The sequence below is a fragment of the Bufo bufo genome, chromosome 4, assembly GCF_905171765.1.
Source record: "Bufo bufo chromosome 4, aBufBuf1.1, whole genome shotgun sequence".
In the NCBI taxonomy this organism is placed as follows: Eukaryota; Metazoa; Chordata; class Amphibia; order Anura; family Bufonidae; genus Bufo; species Bufo bufo.
The window spans coordinates 162,210,282-162,234,141 of NC_053392.1; the positions used below are offsets into that span (position 1 = coordinate 162,210,282).

General features: G+C 44.0%; 1 protein-coding gene across 1 annotated transcript in view; it reads left to right on the forward strand.

Annotated features, from left to right (window-relative positions):
* Nucleotides 1-23,860, forward strand: part of PCOLCE2 (procollagen C-endopeptidase enhancer 2) — a 62,564-nt gene that overhangs the window by 26,082 nt on the left and 12,622 nt on the right. Inside the window, 2 exon segments of the mRNA XM_040428057.1 lie at nucleotides 2,202-2,338; nucleotides 11,058-11,212. Of these exon segments, the coding sequence (XP_040283991.1) occupies nucleotides 2,202-2,338; nucleotides 11,058-11,212 (292 nt within the window).

The following is a 23,860-nucleotide window of genomic DNA, read 5'->3' on the forward strand; positions in this document are numbered from 1 at the left end:
TCTGTTACACCATTCTTTGTGGTGGCCTCTGTAATCTGCAGTTTATGACGCCTGCATGGTGAATTTTATCACAAGGCTGAAATTTCCCTTTATACAGTATATATTTAGAAATAATTCTCCAGGCCCAAACGTATCTATGTCTAATTTACAGTTTACATTGGAATAACATCATATTACTGATGTATGGATTCTTATTTACAGCCTGCATTACAATCCAGAGGTGTATTTAAAATTCATCAGACTCCAGAGCTGAACTCTCCCAGCATTTCTTGCTGCATCACAAAGTGTGCTATTGTGATTTGCTTACTGTCTTACAACACTACAGAAGCATAACTAAAGGCCGCACTACATTACACAGCCAGATTCTTGTTTGCATCGGTCTGTTATATAAGTCATCGCAGTCGTTCCCTCCCTATTTAATTCTATTGATTATCGGCAACACATCCCTGATTACACAGGAAGATGTGGTGCCAATAACATGATCAAGATAGAAGATGCCCATCAGCTGATGAACAATCATTTGCTTGTTTATTGGTTGATTAACGTCATGATTATACGAGCCAGTTATCGGGAATGAGTGGTCCTATGAACACCTATTCTATCTGATTGGCCTGAAAATTGCTCAGTGTAACAGGGGCTTAAACTGGTAGCAATGTGTCTACCTAGAGGCATATTCACACTATCCATTCTAAGGGCTCATGCACACGAATGTATTTTGTTTCCATGTCCGTTCCGTTTTTTTTGCTGCCCGTATGCGGAACCATTCACTTCAACAAGGCCGCAAAAACAGAAATGACTAGTGTGCATTCTGTTTCCGTATTTCCGTTCTGCAAAAAAATTAAATATGTCCTATTATTGTCTGCATTACGGACAAGGATAGTACTATTCTATTAGAGGTCAGCTGTTCCGTTCCACAAAATACGGAATGCACACGTACGTCATCCATATTTTTTGCGGATCTGCAAAATACGTATGGTCATGTGCATGAGCCCTAAAGCTATTGGCAACGAGGCTCTGTAGCATCTATGTCTGTCACTGCTTCTGTTACATTTGAAGGAAAAAAGCACTGCATGCCGATGTGATATGCAACGGGTGCCTCCCCCTAGGGCCCTCTATATAATGCGTCCCAGGTGTAGAAATTGCTGAGTGGTATAGTGCGGCCTAAAATGTCTCTTTATGTGTGTCACGGTGCGCCTACCTGGACACAGCTGGACCCCAGGCTTTGGCTCCGAAGCAATAAATAGGGGGAATAATTAAGGGATAAAAGATTAACTTGAGTCCATACCTTGAGATGAAGTTCAGTGGCAGCTCCAAAACGATTTACAGGCTTTGTCTTGGTTCCAGCAGGCTTTAGCATGAAACTGGCAGGCAAACTCCACTCTGCTATATCTGTTTCTGTCTGACTCTGCTGTACTGACAGTATAACTCAGGTTTTTCTGTATGCTGCACTTCACTTTGTAGTCTGACTCTAGGTGATTCCAGGAAACTTTCCTCCTGGCTCCTGAGGCTTCAAGCTTTGGCTTCCATGGTCAGCAGAGCTTAGGGTGCTCTGGCTGGCGTGGGCACGTCCAACAGAGACGTGCCCCTGCACAACTTTCCCCTAACTGGGGGTAAACTAGACTGACTAGAAATTCTGCCCCACCCTTCCTGCAGGAAGTAGGACTTGCCTACTTCTCTCCAGAGGGGGGTTAGAATGGAATGGTAAGTTGCATTCTATCTACATACAGCTCTGCCGTGTTTGCTGCCACCTGATGGTGAACCAGGCACATTACATGTGAACATAACAGTTGCATAACAGAATAGGAATGCACATTGTGGAGGACCTGGAATAAATACACAAGATGACATGAGGTTAGATCAATAAAGACAGTAGCAGGCTGCAGAAGTGGTAACACCACTCTGGGGTGTTACAGATATCTCTGTACTCATGTTCTAGACAGCAGTCACAATGCTAATGTGAGCAGAGTCTAAATTGTAAATGCAGCTTCTGACAATAACAAAGGAAATAACTCAGCATCATACAAGAAAAGTACTGACGTGCTTAGATATATGCTCAACTTCTTTTCATGTATTTCATTTGTGGTTCCCATTGATGTGAGTAGATGAGATTCATTGCCTGTTGAGATATCATGATATAGCAGAAGAATAGATTAAAACTCAAACAGAGGACGTTCCATTAATTTCCTTTTCTCTTGTTTAAGGTAATCGAAGTAAAGTTTGAGAAATTTGATGTGGAGAGGGACAACTATTGCAGATATGATTATGTGGCAGTGTTTAATGGAGGAGAGCTGAATGATGCCAAGAGGATTGGGAAGTTCTGTGGGGACAGTCCACCTGAGTAAGTAAACACAACTCACAAAATGCTAGAAGTGAATACAAGAGGTGATATAGAATATATTATACAGTATATGTAAAGAGCTCCAAAGCATATCTGAGATTGTAGCCACAATGTTTCTTATAATTTTTAATCATCTCATTGAGATTCTGTTAATTGTTCTATACACAGCATGCAATTTCAAAAGCCCATTTACATGGCCAGGGCTCAGGTATTTGACTAGTGTATATTGGCCCATAACAGATCTGAATGTGCTTGATTCCGCAGCGTGAACATGCATTTCTGCAAGTCTGATTCAGATTAATGTAACTGTCGTAGAAATTTCAGCAACAAATCATCCATATGGGTTATAGTTATATAGTACGATTGAAAAAGACTGTCAAGACTAAATAATGTAATTCTTATCTTTTTCCATAACTAAGACCCTCCATGCCCCAGCTTATTTGCTGTCATTTGTACTTTTCCCAGCTCCAGGGCATCTAAAAACTGGTGCCCAGAGGCCGCACTAAAGCTTTGTAAAGTGGTAATATTACATCCCTATCCCACGAGTCCATGCCTCGTTTAATACATAACAATATCCTGCTGGCCTTAGAAGCAGCTGATTGCATTTGAATTTTGCCACTGAAGTCTCTTAGAGTAAAAGGCCTTAAGGCTTTACCTTTGGTGCATTTATTTAGTCATTCTTTTATGTATCGGTGTTATTATTTAATTGTTGCAGTTTACCTATAATTAGGGTCTTATTTTCTGCTCATATGTACAGTGTATTTACTTTGCTGCCCCCTATTTAAAATTCTTATTGAATGAATAAATACTTTCAGTAGCTTTTTTTTATACAGAGTTAAGTCTTCTGGCAGTCATGTCATTATGAATTAATTATATATTCATGTTCTTTGACACGTAGATGAACAGTATGTTTCTTGTTCAGTATTTTGATATTGATGTCCTATATTCAGAACAGACCATCAATATCAAATCAACAGGGGTCTGACACCCCAGTCCCTTTCCAATCAGCGGTTCAGGAGTAGCTCCGGCGCTGGAACTATAAAGCTCTATTCCATTGTGTAGTCTACAGGTAAAGGTGCTGATATAATAACAGATAAACCATTAGTTGCTGCAATCATACAATTTAGAACTGGAGCCATTTAAACATAATTCTGTGCCAAAAAGGTAGTGCAAAATACGGCAAAATTACAAGCCATCTATCACATACCAATGTCAGTATTTACTCCATAAAGAAGGATTCGTGCCAAAATAGAAATCTGATAAGAAAAGTGCACAATGTTAATAAAGTGGAGTTAGGGCCATCACACTTATGAATGTGTTATGAGAGAAAACGTGCAAATATTGGAGATATTGTAAGCATACCCTGGACAAGTGTGTTCTTGCACAGCTAGCCATATTCAGTACTTCCTGATCTTCTCCCATTAACTGGTATAAAAATGTTGCAATTTCCATAAAAATTTTGCAAGTCTGCACTACTTATTTATTATGCTCTGTACTATATTTGATAAATTGGGCCTCAACTTTTAGAACTTTAATCTCCAGCTCTAAAAGTTAGTTATGGAGCAAATGGTGCCAAAATTGATAAATCTCCCTAAAGAGTGGTGTGAGGCAGTGACAGGCATCATAGCTGCTAGGGGAGATTTATGGCAGGAGTTTCCATGTCTTCCCCGTCAGTCATCAGGTCAGAGGCAGCACCAGGTGCCACAATCAGTCTGGAATAAGAGCCCAGCCAAGACTGTCAGTCAGGGGAGAGAGATTTTTTGTGAAACAGAGTCCTGCTGAGGGCTCCGTACGAGTGGTCTCAGCAGGGCTGGCTGAGGAGCCACGGGGCTAGGTGCTAGCCTGGACGTTGGGGGACGCCGTGACGTCTGGGAAAAAGGGTCACAAGGCCAGAGTCGGTAGGACTACTGGGCCACAATTCCCCAAAAAGGTGTTGAAGGATCACCTGGACTGTATGGCTGGAGAAAGCCGCATTTATGATCCCCATGTGAACAGCGCTCGATCTAGGGTTTGTGGAGTCAGGGCTTGTGTTTTTGTATTAGCAAGTGCCTAGACGGGCAGGTGTTCGTTTTGTTTAATTTATGTTTTGTTGCTGTGAAAATAAGCCTCACGTTAGGACCTGTAATCCGGCTGTTGTCAAGATAATTGTGAGAATGACCCCTGAAAAAGAGCTAATCCCTTACAGTAGTTTAAAATGAACTTACAATAAACCATATGAAATAGAGATGAACACATTTCGCAAGATTTGCTTAGAGTCCGATTTGGTCAATTTGGCCATCAGATTCAATTCAATCTGAAAAAATCTGACTCCAATAGAAAGTGCCATATCTGCCCTGAAAAGTCATGTATGACACTTTAGGGTCTCCTAGGACTTCATCCAACCCCTTCAATAGCTGTCTTTAAAGGACATCTGTCAGCAGATTTGTACCTATGACACTGGCTGACCTGTTGTATGTGTAGAATGCAGCTGAAGGCATCTGTGTTGGTCCCATGTTCATATGTGTACAAACTAAGAAGACAGGTTGGCATTAGCAGGAGGTGCTTCAAACCCACATGCAGTTGTGCATATATATAGGGGAGCAAATCCTGCACTTGTGGCCCGTTGCTAATGGCAATCCCCAGCAAAATGCATACAATGGAGGATGCCCGCGGCGAACCACAAGTACCACAATAGACATCCTACACAAGGTAACAAGTGCGGATGTAATAATTAATATAACAATATAACAAAACAATAACAAACACAGGTGCACTCTGCAGTATCACTAAATCCTCAAACTGATTTTAAAATTGAGAGATTAGTCAACATGTCCTACGGTGTAGAACATGTCTAAGCCCGGACACCACGACAAGGTTTCTCAAGTAGCTACTTGAGAAACCTTGTCGTGGTGTCCGGGCTTAGACATGTTCTACACCGTAGGACATGTTGACTAATCTCTCAATTTTAAAATCAGTTTGAGGATTTAGTGATACTGCAGAGTGCACCTGTGTTTGTTATTGTTTTGTTATATTCCCATGTTCATATGTGCCCGCATTGCTGAGAAAAATTAAGCTTTACTATATGCAAATGAGCCTTTAGGAGCAAGGGGGGGGGGGTGTTGCAGTTACATCTAGAGACTCTCCTCTCTCTGCAACTGTCACAGCCTTTGCACTTTGAGTGACAGGGCAAAGCAGTGAAAACATCATAATGCCTGGCCCTGTCAATCAAAAAGGAAAGGCACTGGCAGTTGCAGAGGGCAGAGCCTTTAAGTGTAATGGCAACGCCCTCATGGCAGGCACATATAAACATAGGTTCAATACAGATGCCTTCATCTGAAAAGCACGCATGCAACAAGTCAGCCAGTTTCATAAGTATCAATTTGCTGACAGATCCCCTTTAACTTTTCACTCACTAGGGGCGGACCTAGGTCCACCTCCTAGCAAACTAAAGGGGCTGAGTCACGCTTATTAACCCTGACCTATCCATACAATACTATTGATTAGACAAATACAATAAATCTTAACATTTCACTTAACAATTCAACATCAGGACAATCAACCTTTTTGCATTAACCTTGTTTTGGGGTACTGCACTACTACTACCCTCAGAGCCACAACTACCATTCCTCCCATTCTCGCCTCCCCTCAGGTCACTGCACATATGCCATTAGGGCTAAAAGATAACCAGTTTCCACACTACCTTATACCTAAAAAGTAAGGCAAAATCTATATACAATAAAACTTCACTTTTATTCATTTACTTAAAAGACTCATATATTTAAAATCACAACATTATGTTGTGTGTGTTACAGCAGTAACTGCAAGATGCCTCTGTTTTCACTTACTTACCTGGTAGGCCATACATGCCTCCAACGGTCTTCCTCCGGGTGGCCTAGTTGTGGAGTCTGCTCTGTTCCTTTTCGCAAGCTGCAGTCTGCATGCTGCAAAGACCTCTCCTCCTCTGCCTGTGGACTGTGCATGCTCTCTCTGGCTCTTAAAGGGCCAGTGTGTGCACCCTAATCTTCACCAGCTGATGCCTGGCAAGCCTGTTGTGCCTGAGATATAAGTTTCTTTAGTATGCTAAGCCCTTTGCAAAGGTGTTCTGATCTGCTGTCTGCCGATGTACTAACCTCTACCTGTTTACTTGTATTGGATCTTCGCTGCCTGACCTGACCTGTGCCTGTTACCTGTATTGGCCCTACGCTGCCTACCCTGACCTCTTATTACCATATTGCACGTACTCTGCCAGCGCTGACCTCAGCCTGTCCCTCATTGCAATTTTGCCTGACCCCTTGGTGCTTTGCACTGGGGTCTCTGATACCTATGCGTTAGCTGTTAACCACATAGAGACTACTCTAGAAGGTAGCGGCCTGGTGGCTGAACTTCAGTGAAGTCCAGATCCCTGTTTAGGGGTTAAAGAGTTAACACCAGGGGACTGCCAGGATAACAACCTTAGGATTAGCCCAAAGCTAAATCTGTGGTTCCACAGAGGTTCCACATCCACTGCCATAACAGTGTGTAGTGGATTAGATTAATGGCATCAAATACACTGTCGAATGGCAGTGACAGCTGCTATATAATGTATAGTTGGAGAAGGTTCCTGCAGGTCACATTCCTCCAAAATTATACACCAAGACAGTCAAGCTAAGCTAAAAGCTAAATTCACAGCTCCCATGGTTCTGGCATTCTCAGAGGAACTGCACTGCAGCTTAGACCCTCACTTCTGCTGATAATGGGTGGTCCTTGGGTCCCAGTCCCCATCAATCACAAAGATAGACTGTCAGTGTATATTCCTGGAAAACCATTTTAAGTGATCTTTCATTATGGTCCAAAAGTATGTGCTGTCTAAAATTGTGGACTCAAACATATTATTAAAGGGGTTTTTTAGAACTTATCCTATCCTCAGGATAGGTCATCAATATCAAATCTGTTGGTCAAACACTTGCCACCCCCACCAATACGTTATTTTGGACAGCAAGATCCATCCACTGTGTTGTTTTTGGAGCCAGCGTACTGCAGCTCAGCTCCAGTTTACCTGAATTGCAGCTGAGCTACTGTAGTATCATTGACTGATATTGATGACCTATGCCGAGGATACGCCATCCAAATGTAAGTTCTGGAAAACCCCTTTAAATCTATACTGTACTGTATATTTAATCTTTGCATATTGTCTTTATGTAATGAATGATACTGATACAGTGCCGTACACGTTTCATGGGGCGTAAGTTCCATTACCTCTTCATATTGGTATGAACGGTTTATTCTGCTTTTTCCAACACTTCTCTTGCACACATTCATATTTATTGCTCTGAACCAAGGACAAATGGGCGCGGTTCACTGCTTCTATTCCAAATGGCACATGTTCTAGGAACAAAAAGAGTGAAAAACAAAACTTTGTGTCCAATAAGAAATAGACTGGTGTTTTTTGAGAATTACATTACCTTCAGTTAGCAAGCTACAAGGCATTGTAATGGTTACATTCACATTTGAGAAACACAAACGACAAGATTTGACATTGAATATGATTCATGCAAAGAAAATGGCATCACAGTAATTGTTAGTTTGATGTACAGTACTCTACTACATCTGTAAATGATCTCTTCTCCCCCCTCATGCTACATGGCAAAATCCTAGAGCTATAAGTACATACCCAGAACTTCTTTAAGACAACAACAGTCCAGCTCTGTGACTGTGTGCTATACCGATGCACAGACACACCTCAACAATAATGGATATCTATTAAACATCTTTGAGTAAGGGCCATACTTAGCCCAAAACGCGTAAGCAGTACATTTTTCCTGTGCTGGATCTTAACTGGTATCAATAAAGTTAAGACGTTTTACCTAGGTCAGATGCTGCATTTTTCTTTTTCCTAGTTACTCATAACTTCCACCTTTGTGATCCCTGTGAACCTTCAAATGTTCAGAGCAGTAGACAGGGCAGTGATTTCATATATTTTCTCCAGAGGTTTTGGCAACTAATGGACTCTATATTTCCATATACATTAATCTATAGACAGGGACTTAAAGTAGTTATGTATGCTACAGTCCACCAGTTATGTTGGCTTCAGGTAAGGGATCAAATTGAGAACATTAGAAAGTTTCACCTCTTTACATGCTAAAACAAATAGGAAGGACTTTTTCATGAATGAGCCATGGAGTTTTTGATTGTCATCTTAAAGATAGAAAACTTTGGATTAGGTTCTCACTTTTATAATATAAAGCATTCCTTTAATGTGTGAAGGCGAAATATGAATATTCCTGAATGTCATGTGGTGGAAAAAAAAAATGAAATTATAACATTGTCCACATCTGCTTTGAAGGCTCCGTTCAGATTCCTTAAAAAAAAAAAGTCTGAAAAAGTCCACTCCAGTCTTTTTGACCAGAGTCTGTTTAGCTCAGTTCATCTCAGTTACATGTCACATCCAGCACTTCTGTTATTGTCATTGCACTGCTCCTATAATGGAGCAGAACAATGGAAATAACTTGCGGTGATGTGAACTCACCCTTAGGCTATATCTACACGACGACATTTGTTGCACGACATTTTGTCGCACCAATGTCGCGCGACAATTTTTATAATCATAGTCTATGGTGTCGCACTGCGACGTGCGACATGCTGCGACACGACAGTCCAAAAGATCCATTTGAAATGTTTTTTTTTTCTGCGACTGTCACGTCGCAGTCGCAGCATGTCGCATGTCGCATTGCGACACCATAGACTATCATTATAAAAATTGTTGCGCGACATTGGTGCGACAAAATCTTGCGCGACAAATGTTGCAACTTATTGTCGCGCGACACATGTCGTGATGTAGACCTAGCCTTACTCCACAAAAATGAAACCTGAGTGTATTTGGCTTTTATGATGCTGACTCTCATTTCTCTGTCACCCATAACCCAAAAGGTCCTCCTCTGTCCTCTTAGCTCATCCTGGTTGTCACAGTAAGAGAATAATACTCTTCCCACCCCTCTCACTTTACAGAGACATTCTTGGTAGAATTTTTACATGTAGAATATGAAAAATGATCCTCTATCAGTGACCAAATGACAATTTGTTCACAAAAACCCCCCAAAAAAGTGTAGTTTAATGGTGGCAAAAGTGAGAAAGGAATTAATTAGCTTCTCTGACTATTTGCATTTCAATAGAAATTAAACAGACATTTCCATCAGAAAGGTAAAGTTGTATTTTGATAAGTTTAATATCCATAGAAAATATTTTTATGTTTTTAGTTTTCATTTTTATATAAAAAAAAGTTAAAATTAAAAAAATACATAAAATATTCAAATATAGGCGCAGACAGGACAGGGACGTACGCTGGTCAGTGATAACCAGATGTGTTGCCCGGTATGTCTTGTCATAAATTAGGAGCAGCAACCAGAAGTCCATGGGCCTATACTGCTGTATACGCCAGTGGCGTACATAGAGAGGTAAGGGCCCCATAGCAAGGATCAAACCAGGCCCCCCACACAGGACAGAAGGGTTTCTGCCTAAACCATTTTCAATGACCCTTGGGCCATTTTTTCCACTGCTTCATTTGCTAAAAGTTCCTTTAGAGGGTTGAGTCCTGACCAAGTTTTCACCTCCAGTAGAAGGAGATAATCCCAACTAAGTTCACACAAATGTATGGGTTCCGTTGCCGCATTGCGGACCACATATGCGGATCCGCAATAAACAGACACCGTTCCGTGTGCATTCTGCATCGAGGATGCGGACCCATTCACTTGAATGGGTCTGCAAATCCGGAGATGCAGAGCGGTGCGGAAGGGAAGCACGGAACGGAAACCCATGGAAGCACTACGAAGTGCTTCTGTGGGGTTCTGTTCCGTACTTCCGTTCCACACAAAGATAGAACATATCCTATCTTTTTGCGGAACGGAGGGATGCGGACCCATTCAAGTTGAATGGGTCTGGATCCATCCCGGAGGCCTCACGAACGTTCTCCGTGCATTGCGGACCGCAAATTGTGGCCCCAATGCATGGAACGGAACCCATACATTCGTGTAAACAAGCCCTAAGACTGGGCCCCTCTTGCCCTGGGCCCCATAGCAGTCGCATGGTCTGCTGCTATGGTAGTTAGGCCCCTGATCTACTCCAGTCCCTTACTGGTGTAGATTTAAGTGTCCTTGTATGCCAGGAAACTGGAGTAAAATTTTCTGGCAAGGCTGGTGGCGAAATGACGCTTGCGCATACATTTTTGCCATGTACGACTTTCACACCACAAAAGAGGACTATTTTAATGATAAATCTGCCCCATAGACTGTTAATGTGATAAAAATATTATGGAAGTGTCCCTTTAATGTACCAAGTGGTCTACACATGATTTTTATCAAACAAATGTAGTAGTTCTATAGAGGCACATACACTGAACAGTATTTTTGTTGTTGTTTTTTTTAAATATACTTTGGTGGCGTCATTAAAACTTGTCTGTGACCTTTATCAACATTGTTCCACTGATGAATTGGCCATTGAATGTGACTTTGGTGATAGGAATAATCATATGTCAGAGCTCTAGTGGTGACCATATTGGTGGTCGGCTGTCCCAGAAACAAGAATAACTAAAATAAAGTTGAATAGAATTGATAGAAGAGAACATATTTATTGGTATCTTAAACATTTAACACCCACCTAAACCAGACTATATACCATGTGTATGATCATTATATTTTGCATATGAATCAATGTGTAATGTCTCATATTCTTTTCTTGTGAAGTGACACATTATCTGTCCTCTTTACAGACCCATAGTATCTGAGAAAAATGAACTTCTCATCCAGTTCTTGTCTGACTTAAGTCTAACAGCCGATGGGTTCATTGGCCATTACAAATTCAGGCCGAAAAAGTTACTGACGACCACGTCCTCTCCTCTCACAACAGCTGCTCCGACAACTGCAAGTAAGTCAGTCTGCCTTTCAAGAAGTACAGGACTGTTTGGCCAGTATGTTACTGGACATTTAAGACCAACCAAGGTTTCTGATGGAAAGGTTCTACCTGTAGCAAATTCTTCTCCTAATAGCTGAGATGCTAATCTGTAAATACCAAATTCTGCTTATCACAGATAAGAAAATGGCATTTTAATGGAATACTTCTGATGTTTATCGAGACAGGCCCTTTGAAGTTCAAGAAAGCTTATTGTGAACATCAATGAGGTTCCCAGGAATTACTGAGTGATTAGACAGTCAGTAATAGATTCCACTCAGCACAGCTTAATAACCATAATGAGAAAATTATCAGAAGGACGTATTTCAGCATTGGTAAAGTAGTCACGGAGGCCTCTGAGAAATGCTCTGTGTGGTCTTTACCATAGTTAACGTATAATTCCACCTAGTACGCCACATTGAACGGTCTAAAAGATTTACTGATATATTTATCTATTTATTGCTGTTGCAGTGCTTTCACTCCACAGTAAAAACATTCCTTCCAACTTTCCTGCTTTTTACTAAGGAAAAATGACAGCACCCACATATTACTTAGAAAATATTAAAAAAAATTCTATTTATGCCCCGTGTCTGTGGGATATTCAGACCAGTAACTTCAATGGGTAAACGCATGCCAGGAAAATTCCATGTCCAAAATTTTACCTGCTATTTGAAGCTTTTCCTTGGAAAAAAGGACATGTTTTTTGTTTAATCAGAACCTCTGTATTACCCCTGTGTAGCAGTCCTACAACAATGCAGGGAATTTGAGAGAAAAATGTTAACAGCTAAAGGGTTGTCCGGTTTAGTTCCTCTGTTCAGAATCCTTATCTCATGACCAAGAAACAAAGATTATCTTTCACTTTGAAACCTGTTTAGTCCTGCATACACAAACCATGTATGGGGGAAAACTAACTCTCCTTAGGGAGAGAGCACCTTAATCAGTGTGAGGAGACTTATAGGCCATACATGCTCCTCTGGAAATCTGGGAGGGAAAGGGATGCAATGAGCCCTTAACAAGCTCTGCCTCTAATGCCACCAGATGTAAGGCAGCTATCCTATAAGTCAATGTTCAGCTCTTAAAATAAGCCTTGAGACATGACTTGGATATTGAATAATCCAGACCTCATCTGCAGACAGCTGTTTCGGGGTGATTGCCTCTCATCAGTGCAGAGCAGAGAGTACTGGCTTAACTGGGCGAGAGGCCTGTGTCTAGGTCAGGGGGAACTAACTCTCCTTAGAGAGAGAACGGCCTCTCACCCAGTTAAGCCAGTACTCTCTGCTCTGCACTGATGAGGGGCAATCACCCAGATAAAGCTGTCTGCAGATGAGGTGCTGGATTATTCAATATCCAAGTCATGTCTCAAGGCTCATTTTAAGAGCTGAACATTGACTTATAGGATAGCTGCCTTACATCTCGTGGCATTAGAGGCAGAACTTGTTAAGAGTCATTTGCATCCCTTCCTCACAAACCATGTATTGAATGTAATAGTGGTGGTCTGTGTCGACCAGCATCTCCACTCCACTGGTGAGGTAGACTGCTGGAATACTTACCCTCTTACTGCTAAACACTGCAGGGCTGCTTGTGGTCTTCCCCTACATCCTCCCTACTGCTCTCACTGGTAAGAGCTCCGTAGGCATGCCCGCTCTTCCTGGCTCTTAAAGGACCAATGTGCATAGGCTAATCTGTCCCCAGTCTATGACAACATTCCCTAGGGTTTATATGGTGCCGTCACATTCGGTAAGTTGCCTGATCAAAAGGTTGTCAGCTTGTCAGGTCCTGAAAAGGTTGCTATTATACAGTATGCTATGACCTCCTGTCAGGGCGGCCTTAGGTGTTCAGGCGCCCTGTGCGAGCTAACCTTGTGGCGCCCCCCCCCCCCCCCCCTTACCCCTGGTTTTTTGGGACCCATAATGCTGCTACACGATACGGTATCTGATCTATGGGACTCCTGTGGATATACCATAAAAGTTTTATCTGCAGTCCTATGTAACACACAAATAACACCACATAGCTCTCTGAATACAGATAACACAGTGATGGCTCTCTGATTTCCGTAAATGTAGTAGTGTTACCTCTGGTCCTATGTAAAACCACAGATAACACTAGTGCTGCTAATGTGGTAGTGTTACCTGCAGTCCTATGTAAAACCACAGATAACACTAGTGTAGATCATGTGGAAGTGTTACCTTCGTCCTTAGTGTGCCTCCCTGTGTCTATCGCACGGACTCCATGCTGGCGCTGCCTCCTCTTCCATCTTCTTCTTGCCCCGCACAGAACATTCTGAACTTCTGATGCAGCTGCGTCAAGACATAGGAACACTGTGGGCATGGTGATACACACAGGGAGAGACACACACACACACACACACACACACACAGGGACGGACAGTCACACACATACATACATACAATACATATGATCACCACATGGCTCCTGCCTGTCTGCTTTGGTAAAGCAGGGCATAGTTGGGCTATGCCAGGCTTTAGCAGAGTGGTCACAGGACAGTGGACACAGGGCACGATATGTATGCGAGCACAGCTGAGCGAGTGCAGGGCAAGGCACTTGTTAGTATTGCACCTAAAATATGCCCCCATAAAGAAATGCCACAGGTAACCAGTGACATGTTTTGTGGGGGGCATCTTATATGTGCAATAATACATATCGTCCAATACAGACATCTAAATTTCATGTTAGTGCAAAATCCATTTTATTGATAGTTGTCGTCCAATCAATTAATATTTTTTATTAAAGGGTTTCTGTCATCAGAAAAAACGTTATGTTATGTAGCTGACTGACATTAGCGATGGGCTGATGTCAGCAGTACATAACAGTGTGTTTTATAACTCCCTGCCTGCCGCTGCCGCCGTTCTCTTAAAATAAAGACGTATAATATGCTAATGAGCATCTAGGTGCTATGAGGGCGTTCCTGCCGCACCTAGAGGCTCCGTCTATTCACCCTTTGGCAGTGGCACGCCCATGTCCAGATTGATTGACGTCTGAGTTCTCCTCTTCGTCCCATAAATCCTGCGCCTGCGCCGAATACTAAACGGACGGCGCAGGCGTGGGATTTACGGGACGAAGAGGAGAACTCGAGACGTCAATCAACTGGACATGGGCGTTGCCACTGCAAAGGGTGAATAGACCGGAGCCTCTAGTGCTGCAGAACGCCCTCATAGCACCTAGATGCTCATTAGCATATTATACGTCTTTATTTTAAGAGAACGGCGGCAGGCAGGGAGTTATAAAACACACTGTTATGTACTGCTTACATCAGCCCATCGCTAATGTCACTCAGCTACATAACATACGTTTTTCTGATGATTGACAGATTTCAGAATCCTGTTTAAAACACTGTTACATTACACTTCAAAGTTTTATATTTATACCTTTTAGAAGTAAGTGAGTGACTATCCAGGACAACAGGTGTCAGGACTCTCAGAGTTCAGTTCAGGACTCAGGACTGTCTTAGTTGGTCAGGTTGAAAAACCACTGCTGCTGCACTGCAGCCTGAAGGCAGGGCACAATAGTGGGCACTGGGCTGGGCACAGGCACTACTTGGGCAGGCTGCCTGGCTGCTGCTGGAGGAGCTGGACTGGAGAGAAGTGAAGAGGAATGATTTTAATTCTCCCACGGTGAAGGAGCTCCCTGCCTCTCTCTCTGATGTCACTTCCTGACTGTGGACCGTCACCTGACTTCCTTATCAGAGAGAAGGAGGCAGGGTCACTGGGAGGCAGCCGCAGGCAGGGGAGGAGCGAGGAGGATGGGAGACTGACTGATTGAACAGTGAGTGAGCCGCAGCCGCTGCGCTGCCTGGCTGGGGGCACGGCACACATCACTGTAGTGTAGATCGAGGAGGGAGTGAGCAGGGGAGAGGAGGGACTCAGCTCGGGACTGGAGCGCTGCGCTCAGCTGATCACCCGGCTGCCGGTGCCGCAGTGAGTGACAGCAGGGCACAGGATTATTGCGGCTGACTGTCGGCCGCCCGGCGCCCCTGTTGCTATGGCGCCCTGTGCGGCCGCACAGCCCGCACACCCCCAACGGCCGGCCCTGCCTCCTGTGCTTGACCTCTGCCTGATTACTGTATTGACCCTATGGCCACCTGCCCTGACCTATTGTCTGTGTCCTGTATTGCATGAACTCTGCCAGCCCAGACCTCAGTTTGCCCTCTGACGCATGCTCCCTATTTCTTTGTGCCATGCACTGGTGTCTTTTGATCTGCCTGGGTCAACAGTCTCTGAACAAAGAGTTACAAGCCTGGTGGCCTCTGTAGCAAAGTCCAAACAGGGGTGAAGGGGTGATACAAGACGACTATCTCCCACACAACCTCAGTAGTAGCCTCAAGCTAGGTCTGTTCAGTGGTGCTGCAAGGAGATTGATTACCAAACCAGGTTTCACAAAAGATTACAGCTGATCAATAGAGGTCCAACTTTGAAAACAATAACTCAGTTATAGTTCCAAGGCTATATCAGCCCTCCATGGTTATATGCAATTGACGATGTAACTACTTTGATTGTAACATTCTTTGATCTCTTTGTTTTTGCACTACTCGATAGGCCTGATTGCAACATTTCTTGAAAGTGAGAAAAAAGTGTGAAATTATTAGCAGTAGTTTCTCTTTCTTCTCCTCCTTCTTCTTCTCCTTCCAGAAATATTTTACTTCATTGTATGTTTCCTTCAAGCCTTGTAAGGAGTTACATTATAGTAATAACAGGTAACATAAACAGTAGTTGAAATAGCTCAGTGTTCTGGATTTGTGGTGCTCAATGGCGAAATGGACAGCTTGAAAGCTAAACATGCTTATGGTTTCTCAGCTCACCTATTGTTCTCCATAGACATTCATGGATTTATCAGTCCCAAAGAAAGGTTTGCCAGACTCTACTTAATGGAATGCTGCAGACTATTGTACTTCAGTAGTACTAACATTACATTCCATCATTATACTTTTTATTTGATATGGTTTGTATGCAGGAGACTATTTAGCTGTTTTTTTTCGAAATATCGCATTGCAGTGCAATATAAATTAAATATACTGAAGTGGTTCTGGATAGTCTTGATCCATTTTTGTGTGAAATCCTAATTAGTGTAACACAAGTCCTCTCCCTATATTCCAGCAATGTCTTGTGGGTGCACAGCAGAGGAACAGGGTGAGTATGGACATATAAAGTAGTGATGGTAGTTCAGCAGGAGCAGTACTATTTATGTAGTACAGCACTTAAGGAGGAGGAGACCGATTCCCTTCAAGCAAATACTCATGGATAAAGAGGTTCTCCGGATTCAGAGCTGAACCCGGACATACCCATAATTTCACCCGGCAGCCCCCCTGACATGAGCATCAGAGCAGTTCATGCTCCAATGCTCTCCCTTGCCCTACGCAGGATCGCGCAGGGAAAGGGCTCTTTTATTTACTGTAACATGCTGCCGGGCGGAGGCTTCCGCCCAGCAGTGTGTTCTGTGACTTCACCGGCTCTGATGGTTGGGCTTTAAGCGCTGCTCTAGCTGTTTACAGGCTAGGGCAGCGCTAAAGCCTGCCTATCAGTGCCGGTGACGTCACTGGGCTCACTGATGGGCAGAAGCCTCTGACTGGCAGCCCAAAGGAGAGCCCGGTACGTCACTGGAACTCCACAAAATGCCTTTGCCCTGCGCGATTCAGGGGAGCTGCCTGGGTGAATTTCTGGGTATGTCCGGGTTCAGCTCTGAACTGGGACAACCCCTTTAACAACAGTATTATAACAGGAATAATATCATAAACTGTAACAAACAACAACTAGCGGTGCACACATGGTTTAGGGACAATCACCCATATGGAAATCTCTGCTTTGGGCGAGCTCTTGACTTCTAATTTATGGGGAGTCTAAGGAAGACTGAACTGACCAGTTGGTTTAAAACTAGATTTTTTGAACTTACCATTCTACACCTATCAATGTTCTTGGGTAGGTAAATTCATGAAAAATTAAGCTGACAGTTGCAATAGATAAAAGTCTGTGACAATCTCAGACAAGGTGTAGTACTAGTATATATAAAGAATAAACTGTTTGTCATACACATTAGCTGAAAACTCATTTGTCCAACAGCTATCTCACCCGACCATTGCAAAGATTGCAAACATTGCCAGATGTGGTGGAGAAATCATAAGACATACTAAACAGTGTGTCATTTATCAGAATTTAGTTCTGATGACAGAAACCCTTTAAAGAGCATCCGTCACCATGATCAGCACCAGGCAGTATTGTTTACTAGAGTTGATCATGGTGACGGATGCTCTTTAAAGGGTTTCTATCACCAGAATTAACCCTATTAAACTAGCTGACATTAGCGATGTGCTAATGTCAGCTGAACCTAACTAGCCTATTCCTACTTGTATCTATACCCCCGTTATTCCAGAAATATAACTTTTATAATATGCTAATTAGCCTCTAGGGCGGGGGAGGGGGGGCGTGCCCCTGCTCCTAGAAGCTCCGTTCTCCCACCTCTTGACTCGCCATTGATTGACAGGGCCAGGCAGCCTTGGTCTTCCTCCTGCCGGCCCTGTCTGCCATGTATCTCACGCCTGCGCCGGTCCGTTCAGTATTCGGCGCAGATGCAGTGAGTGAACGACGCTATATCAAGCTGTCAGCTAAAGGGGAGTGTCTTTTCTACTGGAGCTCAGGGGGCGTGTCCATTCAGCTGCAGTTCTCTCCCTATGACAGCACAGGAGGCAGTTGAAAGATGAAACCCATATCACTGAGTCGACAAAAAAAGAAAAAAAAGAACAAAGAGCAGGTGGCGCTATACAGATTTATTTTATTGAATAACTCAGTGGCTATGCTGCATTTTTAATAACATGCAATTACAAAAGTATTCAGATCCAGGTGCTGGTTTGAAAACTGTAAAAATTGTTTTTCGTGAGAGAACTGAGTCCAATTTCTTTAAACGCATTTTCTACAGTCTAGATAGTAATATACATCGGTAATTTCTGAGAAGGTCTTGGAACAATTAGCATTATCATTTAGATCTTCCAAGATTTAAAAAAAAAAACCTAATCCAGCATCTGGTGGCTTTGGGACATCCCCATCTAACAGCTCATTATTTGAATAATAAAAGGTATAAACAACAAATATTATCAATTTTTGGCTGTTTTAATTGAAAAGACCTTACTGATCTCCACACTTTAATTTAGTAGTTAATTGGGTTGTAAAGTGTAATGGGTTTTGAAGAACATCACACTCTGTTGACCTTTACCACATGTACTCCCTGATGTGCTTGTGAATTTCTGTAATCTAAGCTGTAATGCCCAGAAGTTATTTCAAGCTGCCATACAACAGAGGTCTGGCTTGTTTCAATTGTCCGAAGGTTTTCTTTGGAGGTTTTAGACTGACACTGAAAATTCTATGTTCAGTACTATAAATAAATCTGTCTGGGCGAGATGAATTAAAGGCCTGTAATATCTGACGATTACCTCTATTTATACATTCCAACGTGGCTGACCACATAGCAAGCCAATGTGGTGTGTAAGCACTAGGTCCTTACATGTCCATTACTGCAGTGTTGATAGGGATGGTTCATCATTTAAATGAATTCAATAGGTAAGGATAAGACATTAAATACTCACTACATACAATATTATGGAATGAGCACCATGTAGAAACATTATATCATAGACAGTATCTGTCTTTAGGTTTCTTGTGTATCCCTTTTTTGCTGAATACCAGTATTCCATGTGCATAGCTTAATGTTTCCAGATATTTGTGTTTTGTGTAATTCCCTTGCCTCCCCCATGCTGTGAATATATGTGAATATGAACTTTTATTCCACCATATTCTCCTCCTGCAAGTGCACTGAGGGTGGAGCGTCACTGTGAAGTGCCCTCTGGCATCCTGTAGCATCCAACCAGGATATCAGCTGTCATTCAATGCAGAGGGGACTGGGAAATATCTAAATGCAGAGAGCAGAGAGCCCTGCCTCAAGTGCACTTGTAGGAACAGAATCTAGTAGACTAAAGATTAATACTCGCACTATTCCTGATAATAAAAACTCCACAAAAAGGTATGCTTGTAGTGTGCTCCTGAGCCCCTACCTAGTGCTGCCAGTAGTTAACATGGTCAAAACTGCTGACAGATTCCCTTTAAATATTTTGTCCCATGAATAAATAATACTTATCACAGTCAAATCAAGCAAAGCAAACCAGGAATCGCTACACTGTCTATTCACAATAGGATTTGGGTGGTGAGACTGAGCTACTAAGCATGCGTGTCCACTAGCACAAGTATGTGCCATATTTTACCATCAAAAGTGGGGGGGGGGGGGGAAGGCAGTGTATCTTGTAAAGTGAATACTAGTGAGTGCTTCAATTTTGGAAGCTCTCACTATTGTGCAGGGAGCGAAGCACTGTGAGGGCTGCTGGGGCTCACCCTCCCTTGTCTTCTTTCCTGGGGGCCATGCTGCACTGTAATGTCTGACAGCATATAGCAGCAGGATGTAGTTGGTGTACTATGACCCATAGCTGCACGCAGTCAGATGAGAGTGCATCGGGGGCCGGAGAAGACAAGGGAGAGTGACTGGAGGAGTGTTCATCAGACCTGGAGAGGAGTTGTGGAGCAGGAGAGGTAAGTGAAGTTACAGTATTTATTGTATATCTGATCTGAGGTCTGATATGGAGGTCTGATAGGGGTCTGACAGAGAGGTCTGATAGGTGTCAGGCATGGAAGTCTGATCTGCTGTCTGTTAGGGTTCTGACATGAGGTCTGATGGGCATCTGGCACGGATGTCTGATCTGGGGTCTTACATGGAGGTCTGATGGGGGTCTAACTTGGAGATGTGATGGGGGTCTGATATGAAGGTCTGATCTGAGGTCGGATGGGGGGTCTGATGTGTAGGTCCTGATATGGGGTTTCTTATTTTCCTAATCTAAAACCTGGGGTGCGTCTTATTATCAGGTGTGTCTTATAAAGGGAAAAATACGGGTGATGCAATATGAAAAATTGTTCTGTTGTGTCTGCTCTCAGAGAAGTGTAATATTTCATTGTGCATCACTTTCTTTCTGCATTGAACTATTCAGTTTTTTCAATGGCTCCACAATATTATACTGATACAGTAGCGAAGAAAATGCAGCACTGCAGTATAGTATGCAGTGAAGTTTATTCCCTAGTCATTCACAAAGCAATGTTTCAGCTACTCCACTGAGCCATTTCAAGCTTTGTGGAAAAGATGAAATGTTGCTCTGTGAACAAAGGAGGATTTAAGGTGGGTTCACATCACGTTCTATGCATCCGTTTGACGTATACATTACAAAAAAAAAGATATAAAAATGCAGCACACCCACGTTCTTGTATCCAGCACAGTCTGGACTGGGAAACTCAAAGTGGCCCTGGAAAAAATAAAATAAAAGTGGCCCCATGTTGTGGGTGGGTATTAAACTGACAGAAGGTGGAGCAACACAAGTAGGTGGGCCAAGACATGTAGGCAATGACAACAGAAGCAGATTGAGACAGCAATACTGTAATGCAGAACAAAATACCACCCAAAAAGAACCAAAATACCACAGTGCAGCACAAAGTACTGCCACCCCCCGCCGCATTATAAAACTGTATCATTCATCCTGAGGAAGACAATACAGTTGAACTCAAGAGGCACCTGCAGCCACTGGCCAGGTCCATAAGTGCCTGATGCTCCTACATGAATTAATGCTGAGAGTATCAGATCTTTATGTACCTGGTTGGCAGCCTTGAGAAGACCTTAGGTGCAGTGGCGTGCCCAGGGTGTTTTTGCACCCGGGGCGGGTCATTCTCTGGCACCCCCCCCAATACTTGACCACATACCCCTTACATCCAGGGACATCTCCTGTCATGTAGACCTTCTCTTTCCTCTTCTTCTCTGTTAGACCGCATGACAAATTCTTTCAGCCACATCTCGTCGTAGAGTTTGTAAGACAGACACGTTAGATTTCTAAATTTTTCCATCAACCTCCCCATCCTGGTGTCCCCACAGTGTCATCCTGTTGCCACCCCCAATACTGTGCCCCACTGGTGCTCCCCAATGTCCCAGGTACTATACTGCTGAAAAAATAGTGACCCTAATAGACATAATTGGGGTCATTTATCAAACTGGTGTAAAGTAGAACTGGATTTCCAAAAGAGCTGTCAAATATGAAAGGTGGAATCTGATTGGTTGCAATGGCAACTAAGCCAGTTCTACTTTACACCAGTTTTGATAAATTACCCCCAAATGTCCCTATAGTGTCTACAGCAGCTATAATGTCCCTTAGAGTGCCCCCAGTAATAACACCCTGTATTGTGCTCCAGGTAATAGTCCCTGTTTAGTGTCCCCAGAAATAATAGACTGGCCCCTACAGTGCTTCCCCAATAGCCAACGTCCCCCACGCTGCCCCCCAACAGTAGTGTCCCCCACACAGTAGTCTCCCCCACACTGCCCCCCCACAGTAGTGTCCCCCCACACAGTAGTGTCCCCCACACAGTAATTTCCCCCACACTGCCCCCCACACAGTAGTGCCCCCACAAAGTAGTGTCCCACCACACAGTAGTGTCCCCCACACTGCCCCCCCCCCACACAGTAGTGTCCCCCACACAGTAGTGTCCCCGACACTGCCCCCACACAGTAGTGTCCCTCACACACTGCCCCCCCCCACAGTAGTGTCCCCCACACTGCCCCCCACACAGTAGTGTCCCCCACACTGCCCCTGCACAGTAATGTCCCCCACACAGTAGTGTCCCTCACACTGCCCCCCACACAGTAGTGCCCCCACACTGTCCCCCACACAGTAGTGTCCCCCACACTGCCCCCCACACAGTAGTGTCCCCCACACTGCCCCCCACAAATTAGTGTTCCCCACACTGTCCCCACACAGTAGTGTCCCCCACACAGTAGTTGTCCCTCACACTGCCCCCCACACTTCCCCCACACAGTAGTGTCCCCCCACACTGCCCCCCACACAGTAGTGTCCCCCACACTACCCCCTACACAGTAGTGTCCCCTTACACTTCCCCCCACACTGCCCCCCATACAGTAGTGTCCCCCCACATAGTAGTGTCCCCCACACAGTAGTGTCCCCCACATTGCCCATATATTAATTTTCCCCCCACATAGTAATCTCTCCCATAATAATTTGCGCCCACACAGTATCCCACCATATTCCCCCCCACGTCCTCCTGTGTGCACCCCGGCCCCCTCATGTCCCCCAAAGTTGGCACATAAAATAAAATAAATTGCCCCCACACAGTATCCCACCATATTTCCCCCCACACGTCCTCCTGTGTGCACCCCGGCCCCCTCATGTCCCCCAAAGTTGGCACATAAGAAGAAAAAAGAAAAAGAAAAAAGTAGTAGTGTCCCTCACACTGCCCCCCACACAGTAGTGCCCACACACTGTCCCCACACAGTAGTGTCCCCCACACAGTAGTGTCCCCACACTGCCCCCCACAAATTAGTGTTCCCCACACTGTCCCACACAGTAGTGTCCCCCACACAGTAGTGTCCCTCACACTGCCCCCCACACAGTAGTGCCCCCCCACACTTCCCCCCACACAGTAGTGTCCCCCACACTGCCCCCCACACAGTAGTGTCCCCCGCACTACCCCTACACAGTAGTGTCCCCTTACACTTCCTCCCACACTGCCCCCCCATACAGTAGTGTCCCCCACATAGTAGTGTCCCCCACACAGTAGTGTCCCCCCACATTGCCCATATATTAATTTTCCCCCCACATAGTAATCCCTTCCATAATAATTTGTGCCCACACAGTATCCCACAAATTCCCCCCCACGTCCTCCTGTGTGAACCCCGGCCCCCTCATGTCCCCAAAGTTGGCACATAAAATAAAATAAAATATTTGCCCCCACACAGTATCCCACCATATTTCCCCCCCCACACGTCCTCCTGTGTGCACCCCGGCCCCCTCATGTCCCCCAAAGTTGCACATAAAAGAAGAAAAAAGATAAAGAAAAAATAAAATAAAAGCTAAATACTTACCTGCGCTTGCTCGCAGAGTCCCGGCACTGTGCTGCTGAGTATCGGCACAGGCGCGTGCGATGATGTCATCACGCATGCATGCGCCATGATTTCACTACTGCATAGGCTTCAGGCCTACTAGGCCTGAAGCCTATGGCAGTGATCGGCGGCGGGGCAGGGAACTATGCGCTCCGCCGCAGTATGCGGGTGTCAACGCTTCAGCAATGAGCGCTTCCATCTGTATTGATGGAAGAGCTCATTGCTTCTGGGCCTGCTGGCACCCCCGTGAGAGCCGCCCCCCCTGGGCACGCCACTGCTTAGGTGGCCCCCTGGGCATTAGCCCACTGGAAAATTTCCCTGCAAGGTCTATGGCCAGTCCACCCCTGACAGTTTGTATTGAAATGAACTGACTGTCTGTATAGTCTACATCTACATACAGTTGCAAGAAAAAGTATGTAAACCCTTTAGAATGATATGGACAAATTGGTCATAAAATGTGATCTGATCTTCATCTAAGTCACAACAATAGACAATCACAGTCTGCTTAAACTAATAACACGAAAATAATTAAATGTTACCATGTTTTTATTGAACACACCATGTAAACATTCACAGTGCAGGTGGAAAAAGTATGCGAACCCCTAGACTAATGTTATTAGTTTAAGCAGACTGTAATTGTCTATT